Genomic DNA, 25,464 nt, shown 5'->3' with positions numbered 1-25,464 from the left:
GCAAACTTTTAAGATTAAATTCAACCGAATAACTTGTAACAGTTCTAGCCTCAGAGCAAAGACTCTGCCGGGTCATATTCATGCTTTCTACACCAATATCCCCTGTCAAAGAAACCAATTGTTACTCTTATCTTTGTAAACATCACCTACCAATAGAGAGACATATCCCAAAAATACAGACATTATTATTATTATTATTATTATTATTATTATTATTATTATTATTATTATATACACCAATTTCATAATTCCATATGATCATGTGCAGAGTAAGCCATCCTCCTCATCAACCTCCCAAAAGAGGAGCTGCTTCTACTTCTTTTTCTTATTCTTTTTCTTCTTGTTTGCTTCTCATTCTCATCAGTGAAACAATAAAGAGGAGCTTGCCAATTTGGATCATCAAGAACTGCTCCAACCTCAAATGTCATCACATGAGCAGTGTATCCTGCAATCACACACCAAATTAGTCTCACTTACAGCTTCAGATCACAATCAAATTCTAGTAACTTGCCGAATCTAACACTTCTAATAACAACAAGCGCGCATAAAGATTCCGACCTAATACGCCAAAAAAACAAGCTAGCTAGCTAACTAGACAACATTTAAAACATCACAACTGCAGAATACTTTTTAGGAATTCACAATGATCATACTTAAGTTGATACTTATATTTATAATAACCTACTTGCATTTATATATTCAAATCTCAGCACAATTGTCATCAGAGAAGATCAAACTCCCTGAAGAAATGGACATTTGAACTCACTTGCAACCAGTAAGGGTGTTGAAACTTGAAAGTGATTAAGTGAGCACTTTAGTCAATAAAATACTGAAAATAATCTCATGTTCAATGTTTCTCTCATCAGATTCGGGTAGTGTCAGTTATCGTTCCATAACAGAATAATCTTTTATAATCATTGAATTCGGACAATAGAACTTGCAACTAATAGAGTGATAATAAAGGGAGACAAGCTAATTACCAAGATTTTCCCAACTAAGAAAATGATTTTCCTTTTTCATATCAGCATCAAATAAACATTAAATAATAACGAAGTAGGGTGTATTTTTATTTGATTGGTGGTTGTTCATGTTGTTCAAGATAGTCATTGTTTACCTAGCACTTCCCTTTTCATTTTGATCCCTGAAATTAGTTGAATGAGTCTATTTGATCATCCACATTTTCTAAAATGACCAATTAAAGTCTCCCACGTTCAGTAACTTGAAACTTTTAGCCCTTGCCCAAACTTTCATTCCCCAACTGTTAGTATAATGCTAACACAGACATTTAAATTAAGAGAAATACCGGATTGCCATCAGAATTTATTGTTTTTGACCATCACTTCTAGCCATTAATCAAATTCCTTTAATTTAGTAATCAAACAACATACTTTAGCCAACACTTTTAAACATTGATGGCTAATTGATTATTAAAATAACAAATTCTTATAGCCCTCTAGTATTTCTCTAAAATTAATGTAACACTTAAATGGAAAAAAATTGGTAAATTTGGTAGACACTAATTAGATGAACAAAAATGGTAAGTTTACATAAAAAATCAGCCACTAAACTAACTATTATGTATTTGTATATATAAATACATCAACAATATTATGCATACACCAAAATTAGTCCTCAAAATCAGTCACTAGTATAAAATATATATTGAAAATACATTAAACTACATATATATTTATACACAAATACATTGGTTACTAATTTTTAGTAACTAATTTTGATATATAAATAGCATTTTCGTAAATACATTTGTTGTTAAACTTATTTGCAATGTGAGAAGTTAGTTAGAGTAGTTAAGAATAATGCTACACATCCAAATCTTTTTCTTAACTAAATCCAACCAAGTTCATCCAACATAACAAAAATCAGTTATCAACGTGCAGCATTACTCGTGAGAGAATACTAACTAACTTTCCCTCCAAAACTAACAAACTGAAGAAGCAGTGGAGAGTTACCTGAGTAGAAGATCCACTTAACAGGTCTGTTAGAAGCAACATCCTCATAGTAAACAATGAAATCAGCTTTCTCCCAAACATTGCAAACAAAATTATCAACCGTCTCCTGCCCCAAGTAGTTAGCACCGTCCAGCCAATTGGGCCTCAGGATCCCAACCTCCAGTTGGAACACGTCGCATTTCGCCTCAGCTGGATCGACACTGAACTGAAACGACGTGCCGTTGTTCCACTCGGCGTCGTACAGGATGACGTCATCGAGCTGTTCTTGAATGATGTTCAAGTTGCGCCCATTGATCCAGTCGTACCATAGGTCAATCTTTTGGAGTGCTCCGCTTCTGTTCATGAACAGCACGGAGTGGAATTGGTGCGGCCAATCTGCTGGAATTGGAACTGGAGATTCTTTAGGGTTTCGTGATGATGAAATTGGAAGTGGAAGCAGATTGAGGAGAAGGAGAAGGAGGTGGAGAAATGGCGGTGCTGAATTGGGTTTATTAGTGGCCATGGCTGCTTCGAGTGGAGTCAACCAAGGATAAGGAAAAAGGTGTGAGCTTTCAACTCTCCAACTCTGTTTTATTTACTTTATTTATTTATCAAAGTAATATTATGTGGATAATTTTTTTATGTATTTATATTTTAAATTATAAGAATAATTAACAAAATTTAATATTTTTTATATATACTCACCATTCTCTTATTTACTTTTTAGCTTTTGCGAATACAAAAATAATTTTTTATTTTTAATATTAGATTAATAATGGTATTTTTTTAAATTGTGAATTACTGTGGTATTTTTTTGAAATGTAAGATGGTTTAATTTAAGGAATGAAAATCGGATCGTCTAATTTTTAAGAAGTACAAAAATTGGACTACAGATTTTACAAAAAATTGGACTCTCTAACTTTTGTACTCAAACTCTTTAATTTGTGTTTAAAATATTAAAAAAAAAAGTTCAGTACGCAGATCCAACCCTTCAATTTGTGTTTAAAAAAATTAAAAAATTTTGAGATACACAATTCGGAGGGTTTGATTTGTGCACCTTTTATTTTTTAAGGAAATACAAATCCGACGATTTATATACCTTTCACAATTTTAAAAAATACAAAAAAAACAATATTAAAGTATATCACTTGTCCTACTTCTATATCTAAATTTTTTAACCAAATATTATGTGTGTTTCTGAATTATGTGAATATTTTTTTTTCTTACAGTTGAATATATATAATCCAAAATAAATTTATATATTGAAAAGAGGCGATGGAAATACTAAAAATAAAATAATTTTTTAATTTAATTTTTAAAATTTTACACTTACATTAAATTAGTATTTAAAATTCTTTTAGTCACTTTACTATTCAATATTTGTTAGTCAATAATATTATTTATACACAATTAATATTTAGTAAAAATAGAGTTATTATTAATTAATTATGTCTTTAAATTATTATTGATGATAAATAATATATCTACATAAAAACTAGAACAAAGTTACCTGAATAATAAAATTTATTATTAGATTTTAAATTCTAAAGTAAAAATTTTTATAGTATAAAGTATGAAACATGGTAGTTTCCCATTCAACTCCTAAAAAGAATTGTAATTGAAAGCACAAGAAAATTAGTCTTGAAAGAACCAAATTAAAGGCAATATATTGGAACAGTAATATACCTTAAAACATGTAAAATAACATACAATAAAAGCAACACTTTCAAATTGTTGGTGATGAACCTAAGCCTAATTAAGCTTATAATAATGATGAATGACATTATCAAACATGGTCACTCTTACATACATGAATTAATTATTTACCATTACATCTCAAAATGTCTCTATAGTGTATGTGTTTTCCTCTATGCACTTTGCAAATATTAACTATCAAGTTAAAAGTTAATCTCCCTTCTTTCTGCAAAGAACTTGCCAGTGATGGCAATCTCAGGAAGAAGGGAGAGCCAGACACCGGTATCAGCACCTTGTTCGACGGTGACGCTTCCGGCGTAGCCGGTGAGGGCGGTTTTGACCCAACCAGGGCAATAGCAATTGATGTAAATCTTTTGGCCCTCTGGCCTCTCAGAAAGCTTCTTTGCCATAAGCCTTGTGTATGCATTCACTGCAAGCTTTGAAACTGAATAGTCAGTGAATGTTTGAGGCCACCCTCCTTGGGCCCAACTCCCTTCTTCCACTTGTTGTAGGAATTTGGTTAGGGTTTCATCAATCAGTTCCTCTGTTAGGGTTTCCACATTACTTAGTTTCTCCCTCAATTCTTCATTCTCTATTCTCTGTACCATACTCCATCAACTTATAATAGTTAGGTCCATGAATCGTTAAATAGTTTAACATGTCTGATATCAACTTATAATAATTAGGTCTATGAATCATTATTGCATATGGTTAAATAGTTTAACATAATACGATTTAATATCTTAATTATCTTCTTCGTAAAATAAAAAAGTTAGTTTTAATTTATAATAATAAGCTCTATAAATCATAATTAAGTATTGTTAAATGGTGAAAATTCAGGTGCAGTCGACTTTCCGTGAAGTTGATAGTCGAGAACCGTTAGATGAAAATTTAGTCAAATCCGTCAAATTATCTAACGGTTCTCAGTTCTTAACTTCAAATAAAATCGACTGCACCTGAGTTTCCACCTTATTAAATAGTATAAGTTTGACTGAACTATATAAAAGTTAATTTTAAATTATGATAATTAGATCTCTGAAAAGAGATGACCACTAATATCTTGGTACAAAGATTATAACTGAAAATTATTAGATAATTTAATATAATACGTATTAACATCTTAATGATCTTCATGGTAAAACAAGAAAGTTAGTTTTAACTTACATTTCGTTTGCCATTTAGACGACCTAAGCGAGAGCTGACATTTACAATCCTGCCACCAGCAGAGGATGCTTTCATGAGAGGAATCATAGCTTCAATCATACTCTTTGTTCCATAATAATTTGTATCTATAACCTTCTTAGCATTTTCAACTGAGTTATCAGACCCATGATTGAAATTTACTCCAGCGTTGTTTACCTGCAAATAATTAATCACACACATACCACAAAAACCTTCTTGTTAATTAATTAAATTAATTTTGTCATCTACTCTATGTATTCTAAATGTCAAGACACATTAGAAAATTTAAAAGATTTGCATATTCCAAACTTTAAAGGGTATATAATTTCTCTTGGCTAAAATGCACACTTATAAAAATTTAACGATTGTTTTTGCAATTTTTTTAAGAAAAAGTAGAAACTAAAATACACATAGAGCAAAGTTTAGTAACCTTTGACTTAATTATAGCTATAGAAAGTCATAATAGAAAAGAGTATTTAAAATTAATAAAATTTACATAATGGATCCCAAAGTAGTAATTAATTATCCAAATGTAAATACTAATGTCTAATATTATAATAATAATGTGTTAGAAACTGACCAGAATATCTAAACCACCATATTTTTCCTTCAACCATTCAGCAAATTCATTGATAGATGAAGAATCTAAGACATCAAGCTGGTGACAATCCACATGATCAAGACCACCTTCTTGCAAGACCTTCATTGATTCAATACCAACACTTGCATCTCTTGATGTCAACACAACAGTTACTCCATGATCAAGAAGTTGTCTTGAAATCTCAAACCCAATTCCTCTATTCCCACCAGTTACCACAGCAATGGTTTCCTTTGACCACCACCTACAGCATAATAATCATAAGAGAAATTTTTGGAGACAGTAATTTTTAGTGGTTTTTGCCATCATTTAATTAGTACAACCACTAAATTGTCTTTAATAAATAAATTTTATTAATTTAATGTGCAAACTCATAAAACTGTAAGTGCAAATTGTATTAATTTATATGTACAAAATTCTGATAAATATAAGTACAAATTATATATTTCTTGTGTGTAAAACTTCTGTTATAATTGAAATTATTGCTGGTAAAATATTAATTAAAAATGAGAATATTTACTACACATATAACATTGTTCTAATCATAATATCCAAAATGCACAAAATGTTATTAATTTATCAATAGTAAAATTCAAATAATATTAATAGACACATGGTACTTTATTTTTATGATTGATATTTACTAACAGTGTAAAGAGTTTTACACAATTATTCAAGTAGGTTTATGCGTTTAGATAATTTTTAAGTAATGATTCGAAATATTTTTTTTGTTGATATAACAACACTATCGCTTTTATACTAACAGTGCATAAAAATTAAATTATTAAAAAAATAACAAATATGTTTGAAGAAATGCATATAGATATAAAAATGAAAGTAAATAAAGCAGATCAAAACTAAAAGTAATTATTCTCAAACCTTTGGTGTTCAGAATAAGGAATGGTCCTCAACAATGATATCTCATGCAATCTCTTCTCTTTTCGTTCCTTAGATTTTTCTTTGTGCCCCATTATCTCAATCCCTTGTAGATTTAGCAACAATTAATTAATGAAGCTAAATTGAAAGGTAGAATTGGATGTTGTTGTTTTGGATATTGGGAAATTGAACTTTGAAGACATGAAACTTGTGTCACATACATAACCCGCAACAAATGGAATAACTCGGTGTTAAAGCATGCCACGTTGTTGGTACAAGCACCTATGTTGCCCTTTTGGTCAATGCATAGAACTAAACTTTAGGTAATAAACCAATTTTTGTTCCACATCCTTAATTAGTGTCCTTTCCTTAATTCTTATCAATAATTTGCCTAGCTTACTAGTTATTTGTGAGAACACCTAATTTTAACAATAGATTGTTTTCACTTCATTGTAACTAATAGTTGTTGAAACATAACATATTAGTTTATTTCTTTAATTTCATAAACTATATAATAAGGATTTCTATATTTTGATTACTGTGGGAAGAAGAGGCCGGATACATACAACTTACAAGTACAATTTGCCTATGTACTATTTTTTATAATATATTATTTAAATTCCTAATATTTAAATAAGTCTTAATTTTATTTTTAACATTTATTTAAAACGTTTTTTTTTGTCCTAAATGTTTTAATTATTTTGTTTTATTTTTATTATTTGGTAAAAATTATTTTTTTTACAAAAAATTATTATTTTTCATCTATTATTTTTTTTGTCAATTTGACTTTTAAATAACTACAACTAACCATCACAATTATAATTGTTATTATTACTTAGAAGAATGTGAGAATGGAGTATTTTTAAAAGATTTTTTTTTCTATTTTAAACAGAAGACAAATGTAGAATGAAATAAAAACTTTAGCTTTTAAAACTAGAAACGAAATTAGGACTTAACCAAAATGTTATTAACAAAATTTTATATGTACCTCTAAGAAAACAAAAAAAATCTTGTAGATGATATCATGGATATTAAAAAACAAAGTAGAAAAAAGAGTATATACCTAATATGTCTAAACAAAATTTTTTGTCGAACCTTTTTATCTCTAAAAAAAATTTATTATATTGAGATCCCTCAACTTTATAAGAATAAGATATATAAATCTCTATCTTAGTTAAATTTATTGTTTTTATTTGAACAAAGAGTTTTTCAAAAGTATGATGGAACGACTTATTTTTGTAAAATTTAGATACTTCAATGTAATAAAACTTTTTTGGGAATGATGTAAAAATTTTTAAAAGCCTATTTCATTATATAATCTAGAAAGATTCAAACATCAATGTGGTCGTGCCGGAGTGGTTATCGGGCATGACTAGAAATCATGTGGGCTTTGCCCGCGCAGGTTCGAATCCTGCCGACCACGTTTTTTGGTTCCTTCTTATCTTCTGCAAATCATTCAATTCATTACTTTTCTTCAATTTGATTGTTCTTAATTAAGTTTCTTTATACACATACATGGTATATTTTATTTGAAATTGGCATATTTGGCAACTAAGTTTTGTTATAATATTCCACCTTCAAGTCACTAATAATTTAGTTTACAGACAAGACAAGGAAAATAGTGCCTTTAATGAAATTGGAGCAACAAGATGGAAACAAATACAACAATAAAGAAGAAAAACAAATTCTCCATCATTAATAACGAGTGTAAACGAAAACGGATAGTTCGAACTCAAATAAATTCAATCCGATCTAATTATTATAAACATTATATTTGATCATACTTTACTTTAATTGGTCCGGATATTGAATATATATATATATATATATATATATATATATATATATATAATTTTACCAACCTAACTTTAATTTCACTTAGCCCATGCCACTAAACAAATAATTATAATGTGTAACTCATCTAATTTTTCTTTTTTTTTTCTCAATATTATTGAATTTTTTCCCATTTTTTCTCTCTCTTTTTTTTTTTTACAAATTTAATTGATTGTGCATCTGATTATTCAAACCGATATAATTTCGAATTTAATATGTTCAGTTCAAATATAATTATAAAAAATACAACAATCCAACTCAACTTAAATCGATAAGAGCAAATTGGTTCTCATTTTCATTCAAACTCAACCTAACTCGGTTCTCATTAGAACTTCATAGTGTGGCATAATGCATGCAGTCAATTCAAATTAATCATATCTGACATTATAGCAAGAATAAAATTTTAACTCATTAAGTGAAGTCAGCTATAATCATCTCTGATATTATTATGAACAGTTTCTAAATTATATACTACAAATCACAATTTATCTATTTCTATTTTTGTAAATCGTCTCATCCAAATAATCCATATAACCAAAAAAAAAAAAAAAACAACTAATCATTTCTGTTACTATTGCATTATTTCTTCATTAACGCCCCTTCCCAACTAGAGAATTAAAAGATTATATTTTATAAAGATTATCCCCGTGAAATAATGTCATTTCAATTAAATGCAATTTGACTTATTTTATAGCAATAGTCACAGTTGTCTTATATTAAGTTTAGCCACTTATATCCATTTAATTCTAATAATAATAAATAATAGTAAAAATCAATATTATATATATATATATATATATATATATATATATATATATCCATAATCGCCACCTAAATGTTCCTCAAGTTGAATGTCTTAAAACCAGGGTCTTTTGCTGCTTGTTTAGTGCTACTGCCCACAAAATTGTGATGTTCTTAATTCACGTTCCAAATAGGGGGAGATTATTATATATCGAAAATGTTTGGTAATCAAAGAAAATAAATCAAAAACGGCTATAATATACTTTATTTAATATTTATTAATTATTGTAATAATTAATAAATATTATTGTAATAATTAATAAATATTAAATAAGATAAATTCTGTCTATTTTTTTTTGTCCCTCTAACATTATCAATTATATATATATATATATATATATATATATATATAGCTTCTAGCCTTCTAAATCCAGCAAATGGAATGCTTCTTCCAACCTTACTCTAATAATTAATTGCATTTGGTCAAAGAGGTAGGTATAGACATGCTGTAAGTTTAAACAAAGGCTAAAATTTTTATTATGGATAAATACAGTGTGTAATTTAATTATGTTGGTTTTGCATGTATTATTTTTAGTATGGAACTATGTAATTGGATAGGTCGATTACTTTATAAAAAAATATTTAATATTAAATCGGAGGATTTATTTTGTTTTTTGTAATTTTTTATTTTGAAATTCATAAATTAGGTGCTCTAATTTTTACACTTTAAATCAAATAATACCACATTTAAAATTAATATCCTTATATCCTATGATCGTGAGAAATATTATTCTCATCCTAATATAAAAAATAATTTGCATTAAACAAATCCACACAATGCTCAAGGTTTATATATAGACAAAAAAAAATCTATTATTAAATTAATTATTATATTTTTTATATATTATTTAATTTTTTAAATATATATTTTATATTTTAATACGTATTTTATATGAATTATTAGAAAGAGTAAAAAAAAAGTAGAGAAAAAATTGTGTATATTCAAGTTGTACGAAATGATACAATATAAAAAAAATATATTTATAAGTGTTAAGAGAAACAAAATAATAAAAATGTAATATCATATAATAAATATTTAAATATGTTAAGTAATACTAATTGATCTTAATTATATTTTAACATAAATAATTAATTTCATAATTTTTTCTTACACATACACTATATATATATATATATATATATATATATATATATATATATATATATATATCCTTAGAATTGAGACAACAAATATACCCTACATGGGCTAAGCAAAACAGGTATTTTTTATAGTAAAAAATGGACTTGTATTCCCACAATAAATCAATAATTTAAGTTTGATTGTCACTGTCATGATCCCTGTAATAGATAATCTTATAGTAGGTCACAGTGTGTATATAAAGTTTGAAGGCTACGTTGTGACATAAATTTTAGAAAGAATTTTAAGTGTTCTTAGAACATCGATGATTGAATATAATTTTAGCGGTTAATTTTAATTATAAAAAATATATAATATATATTAATTAAAATTATTGAAATTTCGATATTTTAAAAATATTTAAAAGTTTATGTAAATTTTATATGATAATTGTGCCAACTGCGCTGCTCAACTTATCTAAACTTTTATTATATTAAAAAAAGTACATTAATTAGGTAGGACTTGATTGTCTAAAAAAAGGATTTTTTTTTTAAATTAAATGAATTCTTATCAATTTTGATAAAAGTTCAAATACACATAGCTGTCAAACCTCATGAAATTTCAACAAATAAAATAATGTCTTATTTTTTAAATCTTAACATTTGATGTATAAATCGAATCAATTTCTTTTTTTTTTATTTCCCTTTCCATTCCAAACTAAAGCTACCACTAATAATAAGCAAATATAGATGACACACAATATACTACTTTATGCTTATTATTATTTTAATTTCTTATCACCAATAATCCATTGATGAAATTAATTTTAACACTTATAAAATCAGATACCTTTATTTAAAACATTCAAGATATGTTAATAAATTTTCATCAAAACCTTTTTCTTATTTTTCCAAAATGTAATTCATTGTTGAAAATATTAGATGATTTCTAACTTTCAGCTCATTTATATTAAATTATTAAAAAACATTTAAGAGTAAAAACATATCTACATTCATGAGTATAATTAAAAAAAAATTAGTTCTTTATCAGTTTTTTTTATCATTATCTTAATTTGTAATCTTGATATATATTAATGTGTGATTTTTTTTTATTTTCTTTTATCAAAATCTATTGAGTTCTTATCAGGTCAAATAAACGGATAAAAATTGTAACCTAAGTTTAGTATCTTGGAAACCAAAATATGAAATTCTATTTATATTTGATTATTTATTCTCATCAAATTCTAGAAGTTCAAATAAAATAGAATAATAATATTAATTTTTTAATTAAACAAATAATTTTAATTTATTTATTTTATTATTTTAAACAATAATAAGATTACTGTATATAAGTCAAACTATAAAATAGTCAATATAATTATACTTATATATCGCATAAAATAGATAAATAAATAAAGTTTTCCCACACTCGTCACTCATATATCATAAATTTCATAAGTCAACAATCAAAAATAGATTATAAAAAAATGATAAATTAATCTTGATTTTTTGGCGGACATTTAAGTTTCTAAAGATTTAAAAATATATTTAAGTCTCTCACTTTTTTAAAATTTGGACATATGGATCTTTGAGTTTAATTTGTCCAATTTTAAAAATTTTTTTACATCTGCATCTGTATCAACCAGATTAGTATAACAGGAGTTACGTATGATTTTTTTATTGAATCGGACGGATCCAAATAAACATGAGAGATCAATATATCTAGGTTTTAAAAAAGTCAAAGACTTCAATGTATTTTTAAATTATCAAAAATTTAAATATTTATGAATCAAAAGGTCAATGAGCTGTTTATCCTTTTTTATATATAGAGAGAGTGGATCTGAAGTGGGAGTGAGACTTAAAGAAAGACACATACAAATTATTGGTTTAATTTCCAGTATTATTATTCTGAAGAGGAAAAAAAGCCACACACTTATTAGGAATAGCCTAATAGATTACATAAACATTAAATTCGGTAATTACTTTTAATTTTACCCTCAAACATACATACATATATATCTCTCTCTTTAATTTTCCTTCCATATCTTATCATTTCCTATGCTATGTTTTCTAATATACATTTATATTATATTCTTTCATATTTCTTCATCACTTCATGTTTGAAATATGGATGAAAAGGAAATTTAGTGAGTTAATTAAGTCTTACTATTTATTTCATTTTTTGTAATCTTATGCATCTAAAGATTATTAATAACTATATATATGTTGTTATAATATATATGATGATAGAATTGTTTGGTGCTTTTTCTATGCAGCTAGCTGGGTAGAACCAAACCTCAATAATAATGGATGCGGTGGATTATTGTATACGACGCCGTTTAAAGCAAAAGTTGCAACATCATATGAACCAACTAGCAGGAGAAACACCACAAGAACCCATTCACTATGATCCAATAATTCCTATGGTATGTATCCACCCTAATCTCCAATTAATTAATCATTTTTTTCAAGAAAAAAACATAAATTTTTTTATTTAGTATTTATTAATTCTAGCAACAATTAATAAATACTAGATAAGATCAATTTTAGCTAATTTTTTTATTAAATATTTTTGTTTTTCGGTTATTGCACTATATATGTAATTAATTTTGTGTGCATGTTATTATTAATTAATTAATGATGTTTTTGTAGATGAAAGTTGAGGCACAAGAAGAAGGGTTCATGATAAAGGTGGTGAGTGAAAGGAATTGCAAGGGTTTGCTTGAGTTCATATTGGAAGCCTTTGAAGATCTGGGTCTTGATGTGCTCCATGCTAGGGTTTCTTCTGTTGACACCTTTTCTCTTGAAACATTTGGAGTTAAAGTAATTAATCATATACTTCTATCTCTATAATACTTTATTTTTTACCCCACATCTAAATTTTCATTACAAATTAAACTAATAAATTATAAGGCCAGGTGTAGTTTTGGTATTCACATATTTTTTAATTATTTTAATTAATGAGTTGAAGTTACTCTTTTGTTACGCTTTTTTAGCGTGCCAGCAAAAGATTAGGAAAAGTGTGGCGATCATACGCCACGATTTAGTTGATATGTTTTTTTTTTTTAACAGTATCCTCCATTTGACAGGTTAAAAAATTAATTATTACATCAATCCAAGTTGATTAGTTAATAATTTGATAGTAAATTTATCTAATAATAAAGGAGATTACATTTTGATTAATCAATTACTCATTATCATTCTTGTACTTATATTATTTTTTTTATATTAATCAACTTCATACATTGATTTGATTAATTCTTTTCTACTATAATAGGGTCAATTTTGTTTATCTATTATATATACTTTGGTTAAAAAAAAAATAGTCATCTTAATATAGGAGGAGTATTATTACATGTAAATAAATGTAATACAACTCATTAGATAGGGAAAGAAATCATTGCCTCACATTATTCATTTATTTATTATTTAATTTTCTGGGTACGTAAATCTAAATTTTCATTACAAACTAAACTGTTTTACCTCTGTACTTATTGTTTTAATTTGTCGTGGGTGATTATGATTAAATATTTAATTTGTGAGTGCCTTAATTATTAGGAGAACAATGAAGACACACGGTACATGGATGCACAATCAGTTGAACAAGCAGTGTCTCAAGCTATTCAGAAATGGAAGAAAGTGAATTAAAGATTGTGTTATTACATTAAGTATACTCTTGTGTTATTACATTAATTAATTATACTATTTAATTTCATCTTTTGGTTTAAAATCACCATCTATATATATATGTACAATGCAAATATGCTGGCTTCCAGTAATTTATATTTATTATATATAGATTAAATTATTGTGGTAGTCTTTATAATTTTATTAAATATATAATTGAATTTTTATATTTTAAAAGTTTTTAATTGGGATGTTATACTAATTTTAAATTTATAATCGCATATTTTGGTTCTTAAAATGTTTAACTTAAACATAATCGTTAGTATGGTGAGATGGATAAAAATATTTTTATAACGTTTACGGTTAAAAAACATCTAATAATTACGATTTTTTTGTGATTTAAATAAACTAAACAAAGAAAAATAAAATAAACAAAATAAAGGAATTGCTTAAATAAAGGAACAGTCTCTTTTAAGACCACTCTTAAACTCTTCCCAAGGTGAATGAAACTCTACATGAGAAAGTTGTAACTTGATCGCCATCTTTGCCATAGTGTCAACCACTATGTTTGCATCTCTAATAATCAAACGAAAGTCAACACACCAATTCCAATGCATGATATCTCTTATTTTGAGCACTAATGGATCAATAAACCATCTTGGTGATTAGTAACAAGATTAAACGCTTCCACACAATCCGTCTTACAAATAACAAACAATTTTCCTTGAAGAATATTATTACTCTCAATCATTCCCAAACACCCCATTTGCCAACTCTCATTACAATCTCTAATAACACAAGCAAAACCAACACTATCACCCGAATTAGGATAACTAGTATCACAACTTATCTTGAAAGTACCAATGGGTCGGGGATTCCAAAAACCATTTAGAGTAGAAGGAATGGACATACGTTGTAATTTAAAAATATTTCTAAACTCCTTTTCTGAAGTTAATGCCAGACAAATTATTTTTTCTGGAGGCCAAATTTCATGAGAATTAAAGATGTCATTATTCCTTACCTGCCATATCCACCAAAGTCCCGAAAAAAACTTGAACGGATGTTCTCTGCTATGATACAAGAACCCGTTTTTTAAATTTAAAAAATAACAAGAAATATCGAACGTATGTCATACAAGTTGAGCTTTTGGACAATTACAAATTTAAAATTAGTATCAAGACTCAATCAAATTTTTTAAAATATAAAAATATAATTAATTATAAATTTAAAAAAATAATAGAAACTAACAGAATCATTTAATTTTATATAATGATGAGGTGACAAAATTAAATATGGATGAGATCTTGTATAAGGAGGAAAAAAAACATGAATTAATACATTGATAATCAAATTGAGGGCTGAATGTGTGTATATATATATATTGAAAACTATTTTTTTGATGGTCATAATTATGGTGAATTCTACTCTATTCTTTTTAAAATAAATGGTAAATTATTCCTTGTGACATATACAGTGATTATTCATAAATTATTTTTCTACCAGAACTCTAATAAGATTTAGTTATCTTCTCTTCTCTTTTTAATTGACGTGATGTTTCTCTTGAAATTTGATAGTAGTGTCATTTTCATAATTCCCATCAAATACACCTCTTCTTCTTCAATTTTAAAACCATAATTCCTCTCAAATTCAATCACCATTTTCAATCAATTAAATTAGGATTTTGAACTTGTTCATATGCTTTCAGCTCTCTCCTTTCTAAGATTTTTTTCCTAGTATTTTTCTTAAAATTCAGTCGGATCAACAATGATACTCCTCTTCAGATAATCAACCCTCGTAGCCTTGTATAACTATATAACAAACACAAATCAAAATATTAGTTAGTCATAAAAATAATGAGTCAATAATTATCATTTTAGAATTTTTATTATCTGAATAATGATTGAAAAATAATTTAAGAGCAATTAAAGAGAAAAAATAAAAAATAAAATATCTTGGTATCTTTTTTCACGCACCAATTACCATCATTTTTAACTAATATATCACAAATTTCTATCACTTTTTTAGCTTTCTCGTTTTTAGAATTTTCTAGCAATCGTATTAGAGATAGCAATTAGATTTGACAATCTTATTCGAACTTTAGAACTCTAGTTGAAAGATAATTTATCAATAATCACTGTATATACTACAAAAAATAATTTACCCTTTATTTTAGAGAAGGGTATGGTAGACTTCACCCATAATTATATATGCAAATTCTTTGTGAGAGATATGGAATATAGCTATTAGCTAGAGCCATCATCACCTTGAACAAAATCAAATGACCTAATCAGCATCTTGACCTAAAAATTTTGAACAAGATGAAATAACCTAATCAGAATCTTGACTTAAAAATAAGAAAAAAAAAACGTGAACATTATTGGAATCCTTTATTCATAAATTAATTGTTGTCGTTGAAAATTGGGAGACAAAAGCTTGGCCCCGGGTCTGTGTAACATGATGAGCATGGAAAATAATTCCTCGCCTTTATTAATAATTTATTATTATTATTATTATTACTGACATGTATAATGTTTTGACATTTTACAAACCGAATACCATCATGGTTTTATTTATTTATGATAAAAATATGTTTTGTTATGTGCACTACTCAACTTTTCATTTTTTTTATCTAAGAAAAGAAGTGTTATATAAACTATATAAGGAATGTATGCATCAAGAAAGACTATTTTGAAATGTATTAATTTTTTTATTGAAATAAGAATATGTTCAGTTTGCGTTTTTATTTTTAATATTTTTTATTTTTAGAATTTTATACACATGTAAAAATAAAGTAAAAATAGAAAATTAATTTTATTATTTTCATTTTTTTCTTTACAAAAATTCTAAAAACAAAAAGTGAAAATATAAAACAAACCAACCCATATACTTTCTGTTCATTGTAAAAGTATAAAAAGAATATCTTAACTTCAAAATTTCATCTATACCTATATTTTTCTCTTAAAATATTTCTCAATTCATAAAGTTAAGAACTAATTTATTATTGATTTAAATTTTATTTAAAAATATATCATAAGTCAATTAATTATTTTATACATAATTAAAATTCAAACTTCTAACATATATTTAAAGAATTTAATTTTGATGCACTGTAAGTGTAAAGTAGTTTTATACGTGTATCTAATTAAATAACATTACATTATCAAAAATAACTACTTTTCACATTAATTTTGTGAATAATCATCCAAAAGAACAAATATAATTCATTGTCAATACATCGAAATTAAACTTATTTAAATAGACGAATAAACTTATTAATGTTTGTAGTTTTGTAAGGATATTAATCAAAGCTTAGAAGAGGGGGAAGGTGCCAATTTTGATATTGGTGGCATCAAATGGCAGCCAATGGCAATTATTCAGAAAGTCCACGGTAGCAACAAGTGTCACATAACTCAAATCAAATTGTCATAATTAATACTATAATATGATATGAAAGAAACTAAAAATAGAAACGAAATTATACTAATGCCACTATATGTATGTGCTGGATTCAGGAACTTCGTCTTTTCTTATGTCTTTTCTTTCATGGTGCAGGAATTTCAATGTAGCAACATGTTTCACTCATTACATATGTGACAAAAAAGTAAGACTAAGAAAATATATATAAGATAGGAAACATTTCAAGTGCACCAGGGAGCACCGGTGCACCAGTTATTTTAACCGTTGATTTTAGTTAATATATATTATATATATTTTTTATAATTCAGATCAACGGTTAAAACAACTGGTACACCGATACTTCCGGTGCACTTGAAATGCTTCCTATAAGATAAGCAAATGGTAGTAGCGATAAGACGTGAAATTTTTGAGATGCATGTATCTTGCTTGTAGTTGTGGATAGAGAAAAACTGTTAAGAGAACGAGGAGGGTTTGAAATTTCAAAACCATGCAATAATCTCTTATTTTAGTAACAATGTGCCTAATAATTTCTCGTTTCTCTCTGATGAGTTCTAATGAGGCTGAACCCCGTATCGTCTAAATCTCTATCAATCTCCATAATTATATTACAAAGTTGATTCCTGGTAAGTCTTTAAAATTAAGTCACATTTATTCAATCTCAATTCTAGTATGATATTAAAATCTGTCAAATACAATGTTGTAGACCATCTACCTACAAGGTTCATACTACATTTTTCTTCTTTTAGTTCATTCTTAAACACTATTTAGTAGTTAAATAGTATTGCATTCCTTGTTAGTTAAAGGTTCGCAATTAGGTTCACATGTAGGGGTGGCAACACTACTCAAATCTGCGATTACGAACCTTGTCCCTACCCGTTTTTTAACAGTGGCAGATTCTTGAGTGGAGTAAGATCGAGTCTAGGTGATACTCCCCCTATATTAAATTTTTATTTTAATTTATGTTATGTGTGCAACGATGGTTGATACCCGTAAATACGAGTTAGAATTTACTTTTAAATACTAATGAATAGGAGCAAAATCGAATTGGACAAAAATTCGTCCCATTGCTACCCCTAATCACAATTTCACATGTTATATTATCAAATTTAGAAATATCAAATTTAGAAATATTAGATAAACAAGTGTTTTTGTAATCAAATTTTCAGCTAAAGTTCTTAAAAAAAATTTTTTCATCTTTTTTATTTTATTTTAACCTAATTCATATGAAATCAAATTATGTTACAATATATAAATCCCTTAAAACAAAAACAAGTTCTATAAACAAAACTTTTTAAAAAATCACACATTATAATAATAGAGCATAAAGACGAAACATGGTAAGGCGGGAACAAAGATTGAGTTAAAAAAAGGAAATACTAAAATGTAAGAAAAGCTTTTCAATTTCAAATAAAAGAAAATACAATTCAGATCATGATTATTTTTTAAAAGAGTATTAATAATCTCCCCTTAAATAGAACTACCTATTAATTTGCCTTTCTAACTTGAAACACTATAGAGTAAATAAAAAAAAAACACTATAGAGGCCGAAAATTACTTAAAAAACAGTTTTAACTTTTAACTATCAACAATTAGGCAATAAATAAAATGGTAGATGAAAAAAATTAAAAGAATAAAAAGAAAAATAATAGCTAATTATTTCCTAAAAAAAATTCGTTCACAATCTTTTCTTATTCACGAAATTGTCATGTCACTTTGATAAATTGAAGTGAATATAAATTCTTTTTAATGAAAATGTAGTTCATTTTGCGATTTGCGTATTTTGTTTAAAGAATTGCCACTAAAAAATTATTTAGAGAAAAGATAATCATGAAATGAAATTTTCGGCTATGATGGAAACGTCTCTTACTGTCCTCATAACTTTAGAATCCTGTATGCACCTTATTATGCCATCTATGGAAAACGAATATCCTTTTATCTAAAAATAAAATTAAAAAACAAAAATCAAAACAAAACTTACAGAGTATTGCCGCATGGCATATTCATTCTCCTCTCTACCTCAAAACTCAATGTTCATGCCTATGATAACACTTACCACATTCTCTCTGAAGATGTCTATATTATAATTTACCTTCTGTTACACTTATCTCCGGCCGCCGGCCTTTCTTGGAGGAGGAGCGGAGTCTTCGTCGTCAGATTGAATGTCTCCATACTGCCAAATTCCGTGACGGCTAGTCTTCGCTTCACTCTGGAACTGCTCCAAATTATCAAGGGCTAGCTGCCTATCTTTTTTGTCCCACCTGCTTCTTTTCTCTATCCTACCAAGTCCTTGCTGGAAGTTCCATAAGAGAAAATGTTCAGGTGGATTGCATTTTGTAGGGAAATGTGATAGTACAAGACAAAATGAAAAATGTGTAGAAAAATACAAAACCTCTAGCATAGCAGCATTAACACTGATCTCGGCGTCCACGGCAACGAGTGTAACTGCGAGGACTGATCCGGTACCCTGACCTTTAGTTTTTCCACCAGAAATATCTTTGTCTTCAACCTTGGCTCTGAACTCTTTTCCACTGCTCAAAGTGAGTTCGCTCAAATATTCGGCTGCTTCTTGGCCAAAATCCTCTTCCAAGTTTGGAACCTTAATGTATGCAAGGCTGCACAATTGAGCAAGACCGGGTGCAGAAGAAACAGATGGATCAAGAGGTCGTAACTGACTGAATGTTACTTCTTCTTGGTTACCATAATCAATGTAAAACACCTCAAATTTGTCCTTTGGAGATTCAACTGGTCCCCGAGGTGTATTGACAACCTACACATTTCAATCAGTTTTACACCGTTACTCAATTAAAAGCAAAATTATTGTTCGAAGTTCAAACTGCCAAAGTGAAATATGGTATGACATATAAACCATACTGAGATGCTTTGAATTCAGCAAAGGGTTCAAAAAAGAATAAAGATATGGAATAAATAGGTTTCCGAATAACTTACCATTGCCCGATACCAAGAGTCATCGGCAAGAAAATGACAAAGGACTATGTCACCCTTCTTGGGATTGAAAGCACCGACCACTGGAGCATCCTTAAGGTTCAAAGATGCAAGCGGCTGCTGAATGGATGCTATCTTTTGATCTCCAACAGTTTGTACATAGAATTTACCACCCCCCAAGACTTCTGTGACAATAACCTATGGAACAACAATGATACAAATTGTTTACGATTTTTAAATAAAAAAATAATGCTAATCAATGACACAATATCCTACGCACCTTAAGCACTTCCTGTTGTTTGTTTTCAACAGGTGTCGCACCATTAGATACTTCTTCCCCTTCAACATAATTCTCCCAGATCTGCAGTACAATTCACATAAGTATAGCTAGCACGGGAGGAACTGTAGTAATGTCAAAAATGGTTGGGTGTCAGTTCTTACTTTCAGCTTTTTGTTCTTAGCAGATTGTTCAGCTTGCTCCAGAAGGTGAAAATCAGGAATTCTGTCACCTCCAAATGAAGTTTGAAGTTTTGCTAGTCCAGCTTCAAGCAGCGTCAAAGCCACATTGGTCCTGGACTCCCATAAAGACCCCAAGAATGTTCCAGTTCTATCAACAGTTTCGACCTCAATCTGCAAACATTAAAGTTAAAAAAATTATTTGATGACTAATAAAGCAAAATAAAGGAGTTCGGCGCAAAGAGGAACTAAACTACCTCAACATCTCTCTGCATTATCTTCCGCCTCATTAAGGCAATTGCCTCTTCTGAATATGGCTCACCACGTCCAGGACATCTGACACCAGAGAATGAAAACGCAATACTACAAGTTTCTTTTGGAATCAACAATTTGAATCGGTGTCCACTGAGTACATATTCCACAACAGCAGGAATTTTTCTACTTTTGTGTAGGAAAGGCAAGAAGTCTCTGGCTTTCTTGGATGACGACTAAATATGGATAAAAGGAAACAACATATTTTAGTTGTGTTTGGTATACTTCAGATTAATAACAAGATTTAAGATAAATTGTAACCATTCTTCTCACCGTGGTCAAATCAGTTATATGCATCACTGGAGAATCTTTGTTAGAATGGATCCCTTTCTTTGCAGAAGTGGCCCGTGCTTCAGCAGCAAGAAGAACATCATAGTAATTCGATCTTTCTTCAAAATCGCGATGTCTAATGACAGTTCCGAAGCCACGTGCAACTACCAACTCAGCAACATTCACCCCCGTTTGCTGACTTGCAGTAGGTGGAGCAGATGAAGGGGCATCATCACCACCAGGCTTTGCATTGGACAACAGGAAGACTGATCCGAAATCCATCACCCTGTTATCAGCACCTCCCGACGGTGCAGATCCATCTGTGGGAGCAATCTTTCTAGAATACTCCATTTGAACATTCACCTGAAAAAATTAGATTAAACGAATTATAACCGAATTCACCAATGGTATCAAAGATATATAAAAAGATATTTCCATACTTGTTTTCCAATGAGACGTGTTCTCAAGAACTCCTTTGCTTCGCGGGCATAGGCAGCTGGCTTTTCATCCCGACGAGGATTGCCCATTTTTGGACACCTAATACTTGAAAGGTTAACTCTCCTTTCAGCTAGAGGACTACCATATGGAATGGAATCATCAGCAACAATGATGCAGTCTCCACTCACAACCTCCACCACCTGTGAGACTCAAGTAAAAATATTATAAAAATGTACCCTTGCAATTGAATTTTTGGCATAAACAAATGGCTGACAAATATTTTACCTTTCCAGTAAAGTTCTGGTCATGAATTGCCTTTGAATTTGTAACGGGAGGAACGTAGTTAGTCCAACACCTTAACCTGCTCTTCTTTGCCTGGAGCTCTGCATTCTTCAACTTTCGCTTTGCCTCCTCTTCCATCATATTAGCACTCCACTCAACATATTTGGCATAACCCTTTTGATGAAACCAAATTTTTTTTTTCAAAAGGAAAATCAGAGAAGGAACACAAACTTGTTTCAATATCACAAAAAGCCAAGTCTGCATAATAAAGTCATGGTAATCACTACACGAATAAATCACTTACATTTTCCACAAGCTCCAATGCCAGGTCCTTTGCTGCATCACCATCAGAATAATACACTGACCCAATCAAATTTTTGTACTTATCAACACCTTCCAGGACAATGCGAACCTGAATATCCACTTAGAATTTAGAAAATATTCAGATATGGTGAACAGTAATATAACTTGTAGAAGGTTACTCACATCTCGATTCAACACCCGCATCTCAGTGAAAAATTTAGCTTCATGTGCAAAAGGATCAGCAGAGGTTTCAATGGATGCAGAAGCTGCAAGCCTTTGGGCAGAGGTAAGTGGGGCTCGAGTTTCCCCTGCAGCATCTCCATTACCATTAGTGTCATCAGTTGTCAACTCTGATTCAACAACACTTTCAGATGGAGCTCTCCTTCCCATTTGTGGGGCCTGATGTAAAGGGTGGATATTAAGCAGCTTATTCTAAACAAAAGGTTGGCAATGAGAGCAGCATTCATGAAACATACCTGAATTCCAGCAACAAAAACTTGTACAAACTGAAATTCTGGGAGCAAATATATCCTGAGGGTACTCCCATCACGAACCTGCTCAACAATTGCTTCCATAGGTACTCCCTTTTTAGCATCTAACAAAGCCATAGCATTGAACTTACTATCATCCCCTCCAAGGGCGGAAGGTGGAAGATTTCTGATGGATGCCTCAGCAGCGCCAGGAACCTGCAATTGCCATAACAAAAATTACATCTGCTGTACTCGAGAGATTTTCATAATTAGATAGGAACCGTCAGTCTGTCACTACATCCATATTTTCTGTCTCCTTCTAGCATCATTCTGTCCAGTTAATTTTGATTGGCAGCAGAAGATCATACTTATGATACAGTGGATATCAAAGCATAAATTCTTTCTGAAAATAGACCTGAATTATCTTGTACAAGAGTACACAAACTTCATGCAACCTGTTATTTAGTTAACTTAAGAGATATTAATGGTGGTAGGAAAAGGCTAACTTCATCAAACACAGATGCCTAACAGACTGCAGGTTGGTTTCAACTTTCAAGTAAACCAAGTCAACAGAACATACAGGAACTGGATGGAGTCTAATTTTTAATGTTTTGCAGGAAACAGAAACCTTCGTTAACAGGAAAACTCAAACAAACCTTGCTCCAACGACCAAGACCTTCTTGTTTAGCTTGTTCTTCCAACTGTAACAGCTCTGCGAGGTAGGGACTCGCCTCTCCTTTCTGTTGCCCCTGCTCTCTGACCTGCAAGAATGAAATTGCAACAGTAAAAACTCCCGCAGCCGGAAAGTAACTCAAACAAACACAGTCATATGAAAGCACACAGTATCCAACCTTTGCCCATCCTTGAGAAACAACCAGCAGTGAAACATTCTTGTCACCAAGCATAACACTTCCAAACTCTCTGCCTATGGAAGGCACAGTGTAATCAACTTTGAAGATCACCTCCTGATCAAACAAAACAAAAAATAACATTTTCATCAGAAGGACATTCATGGCAATCATAATAACAAAAAACCACATCACTCAATCACAAAAAATCAGAACGACAAAAACTAACTCATCATTCCTACCTTCCCAATGCAGAGCTTCCTCAGAAACTCTCTACTTTCCCAGGCAAACGGCTCATCCACACCACCTCTACGTGCCTATGTCATAATTAGCAAAAATAGCATCAATGCCAAATAAATTACCAAAAGCATTATATCAGATATAAATTATAAATTCATTCATGCAAATAAATAAATACATAACAGCATAACAAGTTAACACCTAAATCAATGAAGTCAAACAAAAAAAAAGTGAAATTTTTTTACCAGTCTAGGAGCAATGAGAGATGATAAAGTGAGAGTCTTCTCAGGAAGGCGACCAGGCTTAGAGCTTGACAAGGCCACAATGACCAAACAGTCCCCCGAAGGAACTGCTTTCACCCTTCCCCTGAACCAACCCGGTCCAGCCGCTGCTGACGCCATTTTCAACAGCTACCTTACGATCTACAACCATCACAACACACAAAAATATATAAATTTCAAATTATATTTAAAAAAAAAAACAAGTTTTCTGAACATAATGTCAAATCCATTGTTACACATTCACAGACTCTTTTAAAACACGACGCATTTAAAGAAATCTTAAATTCTGCATAATTAACTTAAGGAGAAAAGTCCAAGAGCTGGAAAATTTAGATCCAGAAACAGAGAACAGAAAAACGAAGATAGATCAGAACATGCATGATTGAAAAACAAGAAAAACACGGATCGAAGAATGCGATCACGTGTGGCGATTTGCTGTTACCTTGAAACTGCGTTCAGTTCGGGATCTCTGAAAAAGAGTTTGAACCGAATCCGAAACCAAAAACACTGAATTCTATAAAAATAAAAAATTAAGATGATTTTTTGTTTACTTTTTCTTTTGCTTTTTATAATTTTTTTTTTTTTTTGGATCGGAATGAGGAGCACGAGCGTGCGTGCAAAGAAGAAAAGATATGAGAAGATTCAGCGGCGGAACATAGAGTGAAAGATGCAGAGAGAAGCGAAGAGTGTGTTTCGAAGGAACAGAGTTATATATATAAACAAGGACGAGTGTGTGGGATATGAGCACAATTACAGAATGCCCATGGAGTTTCCAATAATTACGAGACTGCCATCCAACTTATCCATTCTCCTTAGGGATAGAGATAATATTTCACCATTTTGGTATATATATATGATCGAGTTTAATTTTGATAGATTCATAGTATAAAATATTTTATATAATTAAATAATTATAATTGTATAATTATTTTTTGAATAATAATTATAAAAAATAGTTATTTTTATTAGTATATATATAATTAAGTGTTTGTTTGACTGTTATTAAATTAATAAAAAAAATATTTTTATTTTTAATATGTTTGATAAATTTTTAATAATAAAAATAAAAATATAAAAAATATAAAAAAATATTTTTTAGAAATTATAATTTATATTTTTTTTAAAAGATATTTTTTTACATAATAAATAAATAAATAATATTTTTATCTTATTTTATCTAAACATAATTAATAAATAAAAATATCTTTTTATATAAAATATCGAAATATAAGATCATTTTTATTTTTATAAAAAATCTTTAAAAAAATATTATTTAAAAAAAATTTTCAAAAATAACGCGTAAATAAACTTTAAATATCTGTATAAAATGATTTTATAATGATAGTATATCAAAATTAAATTTTATATCATGTTATAATATTTTTTAAAATTTCAAAAAAATATTAATTTATTAGATAATAACTGAATTTACTAATTTAGTTATAATTTTTTAAGAAACAAAAATTTTTAATTGTTTAGTTGAATCAATAATAACCAACAGATTTTGAATGATAATCTTATTTTCATTCTTTTTAACTTCATGAATCATGATTTTTTTTTTTTTCA

General features: G+C 29.1%; 4 protein-coding genes and 1 non-coding gene across 5 annotated transcripts; 2 read left to right on the top strand and 3 right to left on the bottom strand.

Moving 5' to 3' along the window:
- Positions 1-6: 6 nt before the first annotated feature.
- Positions 7-2,515, bottom strand: LOC130944993 (uncharacterized protein At4g14100-like). Its single transcript, XM_057873625.1, has 2 exons — positions 1,971-2,515; positions 7-445 (listed from the first exon to the last, which is right to left on the bottom strand). The coding sequence occupies exons 1-2, from the start codon at positions 2,470-2,472 to the stop codon at positions 243-245; spliced, it is 705 nt and encodes a 234-aa protein (XP_057729608.1). The 5' UTR covers positions 2,473-2,515; the 3' UTR covers positions 7-242.
- A 1,332-nt stretch (positions 2,516-3,847) lies between these two features.
- Positions 3,848-6,395, bottom strand: LOC130943809 ((+)-neomenthol dehydrogenase). The gene is made up of 4 exons (XM_057871835.1): positions 6,304-6,395; positions 5,407-5,668; positions 4,809-5,003; positions 3,848-4,243 (listed from the first exon to the last, which is right to left on the bottom strand). Exons 1-4 carry the CDS (start codon positions 6,393-6,395, stop codon positions 3,848-3,850), a joined length of 945 nt encoding a protein of 314 aa, XP_057727818.1.
- A 1,246-nt stretch (positions 6,396-7,641) lies between these two features.
- Positions 7,642-7,723, top strand: TRNAS-AGA (transfer RNA serine (anticodon AGA)). Its single transcript has one exon. It is a non-coding gene; the product is annotated as a tRNA-Ser (tRNA).
- Positions 7,724-11,896: 4,173 nt separating this feature from the next.
- LOC130943423 (uncharacterized) lies at positions 11,897-13,760 on the top strand. The gene is made up of 4 exons (XM_057871295.1): positions 11,897-11,986; positions 12,288-12,437; positions 12,664-12,834; positions 13,570-13,760. The coding sequence occupies exons 2-4, from the start codon at positions 12,318-12,320 to the stop codon at positions 13,657-13,659; spliced, it is 381 nt and encodes a 126-aa protein (XP_057727278.1). The 5' UTR covers positions 11,897-11,986; positions 12,288-12,317; the 3' UTR covers positions 13,660-13,760.
- A 5,123-nt stretch (positions 13,761-18,883) lies between these two features.
- Positions 18,884-24,573, bottom strand: LOC130944444 (ribonuclease TUDOR 1-like). The gene is made up of 17 exons (XM_057872775.1): positions 24,341-24,573; positions 23,863-24,039; positions 23,620-23,694; positions 23,381-23,494; positions 23,186-23,290; positions 22,536-22,745; positions 22,243-22,458; positions 22,061-22,168; positions 21,760-21,930; positions 21,477-21,674; positions 21,040-21,399; positions 20,712-20,942; positions 20,440-20,628; positions 20,279-20,359; positions 20,002-20,196; positions 19,445-19,822; positions 18,884-19,345 (listed from the first exon to the last, which is right to left on the bottom strand). Exons 2-17 carry the CDS (start codon positions 24,016-24,018, stop codon positions 19,157-19,159), a joined length of 2,976 nt encoding a protein of 991 aa, XP_057728758.1. The 5' UTR covers positions 24,019-24,039; positions 24,341-24,573; the 3' UTR covers positions 18,884-19,156.
- Between the last annotated feature and the right edge of the window lie 891 nt (positions 24,574-25,464).

Source organism: Arachis stenosperma, chromosome 8, assembly GCF_014773155.1.
Source record: "Arachis stenosperma cultivar V10309 chromosome 8, arast.V10309.gnm1.PFL2, whole genome shotgun sequence".
Lineage (NCBI taxonomy): Eukaryota > Viridiplantae > Streptophyta > Magnoliopsida > Fabales > Fabaceae > Arachis > Arachis stenosperma.
Note: the sequence above shows the minus strand (reverse complement) of the source record. Positions and strands in the feature narration are given on the sequence as shown.

Coding starts and splice junctions, on each gene's coding strand:
- LOC130944993 (XM_057873625.1), bottom strand. CDS start 2,472: ATGGCCACTAATAAACCCAATTCAGCACCGCCATTTCTCCACCTCCTT. Junction 446..1,970: donor TAAGTGGATCTTCTACTCAG/GTAACTCTCCAC, acceptor GTGTGATTGCAG/GATACACTGCTCATGTGATG.
- LOC130943809 (XM_057871835.1), bottom strand. CDS start 6,395: ATGGGGCACAAAGAAAAATCTAAGGAACGAAAAGAGAAGAGATTGCAT. Junction 5,669..6,303: donor CCTTATTCTGAACACCAAAG/GTTTGAGAATAA, acceptor ATTATGCTGTAG/GTGGTGGTCAAAGGAAACCA. Junction 5,004..5,406: donor ATGGTGGTTTAGATATTCTG/GTCAGTTTCTAA, acceptor AATTATTTGCAG/GTAAACAACGCTGGAGTAAA.
- LOC130943423 (XM_057871295.1), top strand. CDS start 12,318: ATGGATGCGGTGGATTATTGTATACGACGCCGTTTAAAGCAAAAGTTG. Junction 12,438..12,663: donor ATGATCCAATAATTCCTATG/GTATGTATCCAC, acceptor ATGTTTTTGTAG/ATGAAAGTTGAGGCACAAGA. Junction 12,835..13,569: donor TTGAAACATTTGGAGTTAAA/GTAATTAATCAT, acceptor CTTAATTATTAG/GAGAACAATGAAGACACACG.
- LOC130944444 (XM_057872775.1), bottom strand. CDS start 24,018: ATGGCGTCAGCAGCGGCTGGACCGGGTTGGTTCAGGGGAAGGGTGAAA. Junction 21,931..22,060: donor CATTGGAGCTTGTGGAAAAT/GTAAGTGATTTA, acceptor TTTCATCAAAAG/GGTTATGCCAAATATGTTGA. Junction 20,629..20,711: donor TAATGCAGAGAGATGTTGAG/GTAGTTTAGTTC, acceptor TAATGTTTGCAG/ATTGAGGTCGAAACTGTTGA.